At 40.8% G+C, this 11,955-nt stretch overlaps 1 protein-coding gene across 1 annotated transcript; it reads left to right on the top strand.

Moving 5' to 3' along the window:
- Window positions 1–10,885: 10,885 nt before the first annotated feature.
- On the top strand, window positions 10,886–11,856 carry LOC121249093 (ATP synthase subunit b', chloroplastic). The gene has a single exon (XM_041147756.1). The coding sequence runs from the start codon at window positions 11,050–11,052 to the stop codon at window positions 11,707–11,709; it is 660 nt and encodes a 219-aa protein (XP_041003690.1). The 5' UTR covers window positions 10,886–11,049; the 3' UTR covers window positions 11,710–11,856.
- Window positions 11,857–11,955: the final 99 nt, after the last annotated feature.

Raw genomic sequence — 11,955 nt, forward strand, 5'->3', positions numbered from 1 at the left:
TAGGGCCGAGGTCTCAAACTCTCCGGCCACTTGAGCTTAAGAGTACACTGGTCGCATACACATACACAGAGTATGGGCACTGTGCACTTAACCATGCACAATATGCAAGGGGTGCATGACGCCGTGCACCCAAGGGTCTCGCTGCATCCTCGCCGCGAGACCTACTGACCCACCGGAAGTCTCTATCTCCACCGTGCCGATCTCTAGCCATGGAGGTTGTGCTCACGTCGACGTTCAAATGTATGTCCCCGTACACTTGAGGAGCCAATGACCCACTATCCGTGGGCCCAACTGCAAAGACCAGCAACCACCGTGAGGGTTGCCAAAGTTTTATGCCGCAGCCACGAAGTGCCCCTACGAGGAATGCCGCGCGCAGTGGGCAACGAGTGCGTGCTCCCCCGTGCACCCCAAAGGCAACCCCACTTCCTGTGGCTCTAGTAGGCAGCTACCCTCCACCGCCATGTGTTCTGCCGAAAAATTTTGTCTCGGCTTGAGTACTTTCGACTCGCCCCAACGCATGGCGGGCAACAATGGCCTTAAGGCCATGTAATCCGAGCATGTAGCAAGCATACTGCGGACCGTCGTTAGCCCCTTGGTTCTGCCGACAGTCACCACTTGGACCACCGGCATCCTCTACCATATGAGGGGTGGACCTCAACCACCGTGGTTGTGGTAGGAACCCATGTCTTGTGGCCCATGGTCAAGCCACTAGCCAAGTCAAGATGAGGTTGGACAGTCCCAAAACAGGCCCACGGGCATGCCATGGGGCCTGGCTTGACATGCCCAGGATGCCTAAGGAGGTTGGTGACCAAACCAGCCCATTCAGCATGGCCAGCGCAGCCCAGCGCGCCCCAGCACGCCCAGCGCCCCAGCACCCAGCACCCCAGCGCCCAGACCAGCCCAGGGCCCTATCAGCCAACCTAGCCCACCCATGGGCTCATGCATGCGGGTCAACTTGGCCCATGCCAACTATGTAATTTCTTATTATTAATTTTTATTTAATTATTTATTTTCCAATGGACCTATTGGGGGTTTCCAACTTGTAATCCTTATAAATGGGACCCTTAGTCTTTGCATTCACATCTTTTGGCAAATTCCCTAGTGGGTAGACTTTTTGTTCTTGAGATCATATTTCGGTGTTAGAACACTTGGGCTTTTTGGGTGCAATTCGTGAATCCCAAAGAGAGGATCACACCTTGCAATTCGTGAATAGGTGTGGTTCATTCCATCTATCTTGTTCTTGTAACTTGGTGCAATTCGTGAATCCAAGTTGTGTTCATCAATATATGAGGTTTATTTCAATTATTGTGCAATCCGTGAATCAATAGTTGAAGTGTTATCTTGTTCATCCATTATCTATCCTTGTCCATATATGTTCTTCATCTTGTTCATATATTTTCTTGCATATCAAAGTATCCTTAAATCATAAAAAGAGTCTTCATATTCTTTGTTGAGTCCATTCATTCATAGTGTTCATCCATTGTTCATTGGTGTCATCCATTCAACCCAAGCCATACACAAATTTCGACCACCGTAGAGTTTGTCATCATTTCCATAAGTTTGTCAAACTTACCATAAATTGTTCCCTCCATCAAACTTGCCCCAGCCGAAACACACTCCCAATTTGAATTCAAATTCAAATTTCAGCAATCACTTGCCTTATTTGAATTTGCCCTAGCCACCCATTCCACTTGCCAAACTTATTGACCCAAACACTTCACCATTCTCGACGAAATCATTTCCAAATTGAGTTCCTAGATTTTAGGAACAACTTCCTAGAATCACTCTCTAACCTTGTTCAGCCAACACTAGCCGACCACATCCTTACTCCAACTCCAAAACTCTAAACACAAACCCTAGCCAAGTCCATCATCTAATCCATTGACCTAGCGATCCATCAAGAGTCCTCTTTGGCAACTTCCTTAATTCAAGGAAAGTTGACTCAATCCCAACCAATCCCCTAATTCTAGGAACTTCCCTAAAATCACTCCATCCCTCCAATCACTCATCCAATTCCTAAAATCTCTCAAGGCTCCCTAAGGTGATTCCTTCCTTTTAGGAGACTTGACTTCATCCAATTCAAATTCAAATTCAAATTTTCCTCATCACTCAAAGATTCCTTCCATCTTTCCAACTTACCATATCCATTCCTAAGCCAACCAAACCTTAGCATCATCCTAAGTTCAAACCCTAAGCCATCTCTTGCTAATCTCGAAATCCATCTTAGTCACCCCAACCCTAGCTACACTACACCATACTTACCCAAATCACCATCCAAGTGGCCCAAACATCAAGGGTAAACCTTAGGTCATTCCCATTGCATCACACACCCATAATCTTAAGCCAATCTTCCTCATAGTCCACGGCAACCCTAGTTGTTTCCAACCCGAACCATAACCTCATTTCATCCATTCTACCCTAGCCTCCATCATCTCGGCACTTCACTCAGGAACAAATCTAGCCACCCACATTGATTTGTCTTAGCCTAAACACTTAGCCTACCCAAATACATCATCATTCCATCACCCAAACACCACCATTTTGTGGAAGGCCAAGCAAGTTGGCAAGGTTACTCGGTTGTCATCTTTACCAAGGCAAGCTAGTGGACCTTAGTGTTAAGGACAAGACCGGGGTCCCTGACAGGTTGACCCTAGTGGCCCCTCGACCATGCAACAGAGGGAAAGGTAGGCCTAAATGTTTCCTCATCCTTCCTGCGGCGGAGTGCAGATCAGTCCTCAGCTACCTGAAAGAAAATGCTTACCTTCCTCGTTAGCGTCAACGGGCGGAAACGGATTTAGTAGCAAGCTGCCCAAATGACTTACCTCCCTGTGAGAAACCATGGGGAAAGGTAGGCCTTAAGGTTGCCTTATCCCTGCCACAGTGGAGAGCAGGATCAGCCTTACGGCTACCCGAATAACTTACATCGGCCTCCGCTACGATGAAGTATGGGATCAGCATCAGCGTGATCCAAACTTACCCTTTCTTGTAGTGTCAACAGGCGAGAGCGAGTCCAAAACAGACTGTCCGAATAACTTACTTCCCACGGGGAACAAAAGGATGAGATGAGCCAGCGGCCTTCTTGTTCCTTCCACGAAGGAGAGCGGGTTCAGTCCTAAGGCTGCTTGAATACTTATCCCGACCCCTATTAGGGTGAAAGAGCGGACCAGCCACATCGCAGTCCGAATTACCTCCTCAAGGGAGAAAGAGGCAGTCTGGCACGAGGCATTCCGACCTTTCCCCGATGGAGAGCAAGCCCAGTCTATGGACCACCCGAATAATGAAGAGAAAGGCGCGGACATCATCAACGAAATCTCCACCAACGGAATCTACATCAACAAAATAGCCATCAGCATTTTACCTCCCAGCGAGACAAAAAGGGAAAGGCAGGCCTAAAAGGTTGCCTTATCCCTTTCACGGAGAAGTGCGGGTCGGCCCCTAACCACCCGAAGACAAAATCTCCACCAACAGACTCTACATCAACGAAATCGCCATCAGTAACTTACCTTCCTGTGAGACAAAAAAGGAAAGGTAGGCTAAAAGGTTGTCTTATCCCTTTCGCAGAGGAGTGCGAGTTGGCCCTTGGCCACTCGAAGACAAAATCTTCATCAGCGAAATCTCTACCAACAAAATCTCCATCAGCAGAATTTTCATAAACAAAATCTTCATCAGCAGAATCTACATCAACAAAATTTGCAGCAATAGATTCCTCAACAACGAAATCTTCATCAACAGAATTTCCACCAAATGAATCTTTACAAACAGAAACTAACACTCTGAGAATGTAGGAAGGAGCAAATGAAGAGGAAAGCAAAATGGAATAAAAAAGGCCCGACGGGGTAAACCAATAGAAGCAAAAGGAATGGAGTTAAAGGAAATAGGAGTGAAAAGAGAGGCAACTAAAGGAAATAGGAATGGAATAGAAAGACAGCTAAGGAAATGGGAGAGAAGGAAAAGGCAGCTAAAGGAAATAGGAGCGAAAGGAAAGACGGCTAAGGAAATAGGAGCTGAAGGAACAGAACTAAAGGATATAGGAGCGAAAAGAAATGCGGCTAAAGGAAATAGTTAAAGGAAATAGGAAAGGAAAAGAATGTTAAAAGAAATCAGTAGGACAAAGCGACAGCAAGAAGGTTCGCAAGGTAAAACCCCACCAAAAGACTGGTAAGAAAAAAAACTGACGGTCCGGTAGAATGAGGCAAGGCGAATAGAAAACAGGCTAAAAATTCCCATCAGACAGGTTCGATTAGAATTGGCAGGATAATTGTAAGAGAATTTTTTCCCGGGCCCATGGAATTTTTTGGGCCCAACCCATTGAAGGGGGGAACCCATTAGGAGAAATGAGAGTGAGTGGAAGAGATGGGATAAAGGCATGGGAAGTGCAATATCAGAGATGAGAAAGTAATATCAGGAGAGAAAAATTAGTGATTTGACATAAAGTAAGGGAAGACAAAGTGTAAGGTGTCAGGAGAGAAAAATAATAAAGTGACTTAAAGCCAATAAAAGGGAGTCAGACACGCAAAAACAGACGTCCCTCATCACTATCAAGGGACACGCAAGCAGAGGGTCAGATAAAAGGGACTGTGACTTTTTTTGGGGGCACGCTTAATTTTCTTCCAACTTTTGGGTTCTTCTTCAACTTCTTCTTTAACCTAAGAGCTCCAAAGATGACTTTTTTTCCAGCCAATAGAGCTATAGTTTCCATTGTACATTGAGAAACAATAGGCTATGAGAGACTGTAAACAAGCTTATTATAGTGGAATCTCCCATTTCCAAGCCCTCATGGACGTAGACGTAGTGCCAAGCCACATAAATCTTTGTGTTCATCTATTCTTATTTTATCTACGTTTAAATAATGTTCATTGCCATGGATGAACGCACCAGACCACTACTGAAAGCTCCACACAACACCGATCGAGACCTAGCTCAAAAGACCTAAACTGTTAGAACCTAGCCTAAAAGTGTGTGAAACGTGACGTTAATAAATATTTTATTTAACTTTCAACTCATATATGTAACCAAACGAGGCCAATGTCATGCTCAAGATCTTAGATCATGATTTTACAAGAATTAAGTTTTCTTGCAATTTTTTCATTGAGCATTTTCTATCATTTAGAGAAGAATTGACACAGCATATATACTCCACTGCATTTAATATTTGAATCCAAATTTTTTATTGAAAGCATTTAATGCAGTGGATCCACATGTCATGTCTATCTATTTTGAAATTATAGAAAGTATGTGGGTCTGTAAATTGTAAGGGGTTGTTTGGAAAACGTTTTATCTCATTCTATATTATTTCATCTCATTTTTAAATATCACTTAAATACAATTCTTTTTTAATTACAAATATTTAAATTTTTCATTTAATCATTATAACTTTTTCAAACTTTCAAATAAAATGTAAAAAAAATATTTTTTCAAATCTCAAAACATATATAATATTAAAAAAATTATATTCTAACAATATTTTAACTTTATAATATTTTTATTTAACTTTTTCTCTCTCATTTTCCAAAACTTAATAAAATATTATAACTCAAACTATGTTACTATTTATAAATTCCTCGTCTAATTTCATTTCCTATACATCCTATTAGAAGTCTCAATTTTTTCTATAATTTTCTGAACTAATCAACTTTATAAAGCTCGAAGAAATATAGAAATAGTATGTGGGCTCCAGTACATTAAATATTGCCCGTAAATGTGAACTCCAAAATTTAATGTTGTGATGAGATCCACATACCATATCTATCTCATTTTGAATAATGATAATTGGTTGGGTATTTCTACTGTGTGCTGAAGGTCTTAGCACTTTGATAAATAAAGCTGAGAACAAATGGGGAGATAAAGGATATGCAAGTGACTAGGGGAGGAACAAAACCTACACATCTACTTTTTACAGATAACAATATTATATTTGGAAGGTCTAGCTTGGATGAATGGAGAAGACTGAGTAAATTATTAGATATGTATGAACATGCATCAGGGCAATATCTAAAACAAGTAAAGAACATCGATATTTTTCAGCTCAAATACAAAGGAAAAAGAGAAAAGAGATACTAAGGACAGTAGGAGCAAGAGATAGTAGCTGCTATGAAAATTATTTAGGATTGCCTACAATGGTGGGGAAAGCAAAGTATAATATAATACCTTTAAAACTATTAAGGATAGAGTATGGCAAAAGATAAATAATTGGAAGAATCAATTTCTATCCCAAACATGGAAGGAAATTCTCCTAAAGGTTGTCACTCAAGCAATCTCCACCTATCATATGAGTGTTTTTAAATTACCAAAGAGGCTTCGTACAGAAATTTTGTCTATAATGACTAGGTTTTGGTGGGAGCACAAACATAATGAGTACAAAATACATTGGAGAAATTGGAGATGGGGGTGTCAAAAGCACATGGAGGGATGGGATTCAAGAATATAGAGAGTTTCAACCAGGCCAGGCTTGCTAAGCAATGCTGGAGAATTTTCACATCTCCTAATCCCCTAGCAACTAAGACTCTCAAGGAAAAATATTTCGAGCAGACAAAATTTCTTCAAGCTAAAATAGGTCAGGGTCCATCTATGATCTGGAGAAATATATGGAGTGCTTGGAATTTGTTGAAAGCAGGATTGATTTGAAGGGTTGAGAATGGACAGGAAATCAAAATATGAGGAGAGAGATGGTTTCCAAAGCCATCAACTTTCTGTATTAAGTCTCAAGTGAAGAATTTTGATAAAGGTTCAAGAGTAAAGGAACTTATTGATGTAGATAGAAGAAGCTGGAATAAAGAAATAATAAAGGGAACTTTCAACAAAGATGAAGCATATATGATATGTAAAATCCCAATTAGTCAAAGTGGCAGCATAGATAAGCTAATCTGGGGCACCAAATCTGATGTTTTTAGTGTGAGGAGAGTGCATGCCATCTGGAGATGAAAAAAAAGAAATGATAGTGGTGAATCATCAAGACAGACAAGTGACAATAAGGGATGGAAAATACTATAGAATCTTAATGTCCTAGGTGTGGTGAAAACATTTATATGGAAAGTTATTAATGTCTGTCTTTCGACAAGGTAAAACCTAACACATAAGAGAATAATTGAAAATCATTTATGCCTCATATGTGAAAGAGAGTAGGAATCCATTTGCCATGCTTTATGGAGTTGTGTAGTAGCTATTGATGTGTGGGCATAGTCATCTATTCTTGTGCAAAAATGGAGCAGCAATGAAGCAAATCTCTCAACTATCTGGAAACAGATGAATATGGAACTGCATCAAGGTGACCTGGCAGTTGTTGCATATTCAATAAGGAAAATTTGGTTTAGAATAATTTATGAAACAAGCAAAAGGATACTTAGGATAGCATAAAAAGAGTATCAACAGGCACAAAAGATAGCAAAAAATGCATAAGACAAAGGAAGCGGATGGGGGCTGGAGTAATTGTTAGAGATGTTGTCGGGAAATACTGGTAACCCTAAGTATGAAGTATGAAGGAAATTAATCATCTAGTTATAATAAAAATTACGGCTTTATGGAAGGCTTTGGAACTTTGTGTTGAGCTTAATTTTCTAAAGGGAAATACTTCAAACCGGTCAGGTGTCGATGTCACTTTTACACCGCCAGTAAAGTTGTGACACGTAGTAGACTTATTAAAGTTACGGTAGAATCAGGTAGAATCACATCTATTCTACCTTCTCTCTTCTCCCCGAAGCTCTTCCTCGAACCCATCTTCGTCTCCTTCAACAGAGGCCATCTTCGTGTTTCACCTCCTTCTTCAGATTTCATCTTCGTCTCCTTCAACAGAGGCCATCTACGTCTTATATCTCCTTCAATAAAGGCCATCGTCATCTCCTTCAACAGATTTGAAGCCTCATTTCAAAACCCGAGGGGGGGGGGAGAGAGAGAGAGAGAGAGAGAGAGAGAGAGAGAGATTGTAAAAGAGGGGAGAGAAAAAAGTTGAGAGAGGGCTTTACCTAAACTAGTGTTGGAATTAATAGGTAGTGTGTTGAAGGTGGCGGCAGGGATTGAAAGTTGAAGAAACGGAATCATGATTCATGACCACGGTCACTACGGAAAGGCTCATCCTTGTAAATCTTGTTCCAGCAAACCTCCCTTAGGGACTGATTATGCTGGTGTCCTCTCCATTTGATCTTCAACACAATCGTAGTCTTCTCAGAATTATCAAGCCCACTGCAAAGACAAATTATTAAGCCTCTTAGTCTTACATCTCCTTCTAGCCTCTCTCCCCTGCCCTCTGTCGAACCCATCTCCGTAAGTTGTTTATTTGTTTATTCTACATATAAAGTTATTTATCTTATGATATATTGTATTGGAGGAATGCAGACAATCGACGAGAGGGAGTGAAATAGGGGAGAGAAAGAGAGTGACGGAGGGTGGGGGAGTCTGTCCCGGGGAGAGCAGGTGACAAGGTGGGAGAAAGGAGGGAGTGAAGGAAAGAGCTGTAAAAAAAAAAAAAAAAAAATCACCTGTGTTCGATTGTAAAATGTATTTTGCTGTAACGCCTATGCGACAGCTTTTAATTTGCGGGTGTAAAGTGAAGAGAAACACCCGACCGGCTCGAAGGCTCTCCCTTTTCTAAATATAGTATTTGAAGAGGATGCACAAGTGGTGACAAAAGCTATCAACAACAAAAGAAAACTAGTCATGGTATGGGCATTTAATAGAAGATATCAAAGAAATTCTTGGAGGTGAGTCAGATTGGAAAATAATATTTGCTTATAGAGAATGTAATAAAGGAGCACATCACCTACCAAAAATTGCCTTCACCTTAGATGAGGAGCAAGGTTGGATACAGGATGAACTTGTTGCTGTTATGGGAGATGTCCTACAAGACAAATTATGTATAAGAGACGCTGGGGATTGGTCGTGGTGTTTATATGAAATTTACACCCTCCAATTGAGAGGTGACTCGTATGCTAACAAATATAATTATGGTACAACCGACTACATGGAAACAGTTTTAGTGAAACTCTCTCTCCCCTCAGTCGCTCTCAGTGTCTCACTCTCTCCTCTCTCTCTCTCTCTCTGTGAATTTGTACTAACCCACATCTTTCTCAAAGAAACAAATGCTTGAAAATGAAATATATAAACAGAAAAAATAAAAAGATTTCAACCTCGATCAGGTTTTTATTAGGATTGTAATAAATAGATATTCTTCTATATAAGTCAGAAGCCCCAGGTTCCAATCTAAGAATGCTGGAAGACTCAAAAACTTGAATCCCAATAAACTTGTTTAAATTTATTTATTATATTTTATTTTAAAATTTAAAAAAAATTATAATAATGAGTTGATGATTTAAATATATCCTAAATCCGTTGAACCATCTTCATCTCCGTTAGCCCAAACCCGTGGGGAGAGAAAGACGGAGAAATGGAGAAAGAAATAGATAAAGCAAGAAATGATGAATTTGAGTTCCTGTCAAGCAATGTAAGTAGCCAAACAATGTTAACCACATACGAGTTTTTCTTTGATAGGAAGCTCGTTCCCTTTTGGCAAATGAAGTATACAGAGAAGCTAGCTCAACAAGATCACTCTCGGGAAAGGCATTGAGGAAGAAGAGGTGGACTCGAGAGGGGTTGGTTCGTGACGAAGATTTGTCGACCTATTGAGGGAGAGAGAAAGAGAGAGCTTCGCGACGATGAAGGGGATGGGCTTGGGGGCAACAAAAGGGTTTCGATTTTGAGGCGACGGGCTTGAAACGAGATGAGAGAGAGAGGGAGAGAGTGACTGAAGGGACTAGGGAGACAGCGGGAGGATGATTTTCTCAAATAGGTACTACAACGTTCAGCATAAATCTCTTACCTGTCCACTTGCTATTGGAGGGTGTAAAATCAAACTTTACACCAAATCTAGTTTGAAGATTTTCTCATTTTGTGTGTGTATTCATTGATTTTGATCTAACGAAATTTATTTGCAGTTTAATTAAAAAAATAAAGAAGAAGAAGAAATCTTGCCCAACACGACAAGGTACACTAGCATTTAGAAATTTCACCAAACGGCAGTGTGAAAAAATGTTTAGCTGGGTCAATGGGCTTGAATGGGTTGGGTTTGTGGGCTTGAAACGCTTTAATTTGGAGCAGGTCCAGCCCCCATACCAAAACCCAAAACGCAACTACTGTCTCAAACCCTAATTTCTGCATGCACTTGGCACTTCCTATAAGTACATGCTCTGCATTTCGTGGGATTTTCTTAGGTCCAAAACCATAGCGATGTTTTTGTCTCTCTCTCTCTCTCTCTCTCTCTCTCTCTCTCTGTGTTTCATGCTCGCTGCTTTGTTGTCAATGTGGCTTTTTTTTTCTCCAAATAAAGTGCATATTGTAGAATAGAGTTTCTGATCTGGGTGTAGTTCTCGGAATCTGATTAACAAACCCCTTGCCTGTCTCAGCACTTTCCCTTCCCAATCACTCTTATTTTACTGTTTTGTTTTTCCGTTATTAATTGTAAGAATATCCACGATTTGATGGACTTTGGTTATAATAATATTATAATAAAAATAATATTACTTTATAAATATATTCTTTAAAATATGATTGTATAAAATCTCACTCACATTTTAATGTCTTTGAACTTTTATTTTTTATTTTTTATTTTTTATTTTTTTATATATATACATTTGAGGAGTTTCAAATCTAAGACTTCCATTTTAGAGACTTGGCCGTAGGCCGATTGTTACATGTACCGATTCTTTAAATTTTTTTCACTTTTCAATTTTATTTTAGGAAAAATTAATTAGAGAACTTTTATTTATTTTTCTTTAATCAAATACAAAGAATTTAAATAAATCAATACATCAGGAAAAACATTCCATTCATTTGATGAGTTTGTTTGTTTTTTTATTATTGGATGTCTTTTTATTGTTTTGGGGCCATAGGAAAAACTCTATTTATCTGCTTTTTGTGTGGCGAAGAATGAGATATAGCCGTTCCCAGTCTCAATCTCTCACAACCAATATCTGATTCTCACACACATCCTCCAAACACAGCAAAACTCCATCGACAGACATTCACTACCACTGTCAGCAAGCAGCAGCAGCAGCAGCAGCCATGGCCAACATGCTCATGTCCTCCTCCAAACCCTTCGTCATAGCCTCTACCTCTCTCTCCTCTTCCACCACCAAACCCAAACTCTCCATTCCCCAACTCCCACTTCACAACCTCACAATCAAGCCCTCCAAATTCTTCACCCTCTCCTCCTCCACTCTCAAATCCCTCTCCCTCGTGGCCGCCACCTCCCTCGCCCTTGCCCCTCCCTCCCTTGCCGTCGAGATTGAAAAGGCCGCTCTCTTCGACTTCAACCTCACCCTCCCCATCATCGTGGCCGAGTTCTTGTTCCTACAGTTCGCCCTCGACAAGCTCTACTTCTCTCCTCTGGGAAAATTCATGGATGACAGAGACGCAGCCATTAGAGAGAAGCTGAACAGCGTGAAGGACACATCGGGAGAGGTGAAGCAGCTGGAGGAGCAAGCCGCGGCCGTCATGAAGGCCGCCAGGGCCGAGATATCGGCAGCCCTCAACAAGATGAAGAAGGAGACGCAGGCAGAGGTGGAGGAGAAGCTGGCCGAGGGCAGGAAGAAAGTGGAGGCGGAATTGCAGGAGGCTTTGGTCAGTTTGGAGCTGCAGAAGGAAGAGACCCTGAAGGCCCTTGATTCCCAGATTGCTGCTCTCAGTCGGGATATCGTAAAGAAGGTCCTTCCCACTGCCTAATTTGGGCAATTATGGAAAACCCAGGAAAGGAGGGAGGATTAGTGACTTACTTCTCTTCTATATAATCTTTCATTTCCATGCATATTTTACATTGTACTGAAATATTTGGATTGTGTTCATCAAAACATTTGATCAATGGTTGCTTTCCATGTCTTTTCATCCTTTGTATTGTTCATCAAAAGAAGATAACTACTGTAAGCCCGAAATAAAATTCAATTTGATTTAATGCTTCTTATTGATGGAAAA

Source organism: Juglans microcarpa x Juglans regia, chromosome 2D, assembly GCF_004785595.1.
Source record: "Juglans microcarpa x Juglans regia isolate MS1-56 chromosome 2D, Jm3101_v1.0, whole genome shotgun sequence".
NCBI lineage: Eukaryota > Viridiplantae > Streptophyta > Magnoliopsida > Fagales > Juglandaceae > Juglans > Juglans microcarpa x Juglans regia.

Excerpts from the sequence above, each read along its gene's own strand:
- LOC121249093 (XM_041147756.1), top strand. The coding sequence starts at position 11,050 with ATGGCCAACATGCTCATGTCCTCCTCCAAACCCTTCGTCATAGCCTCT.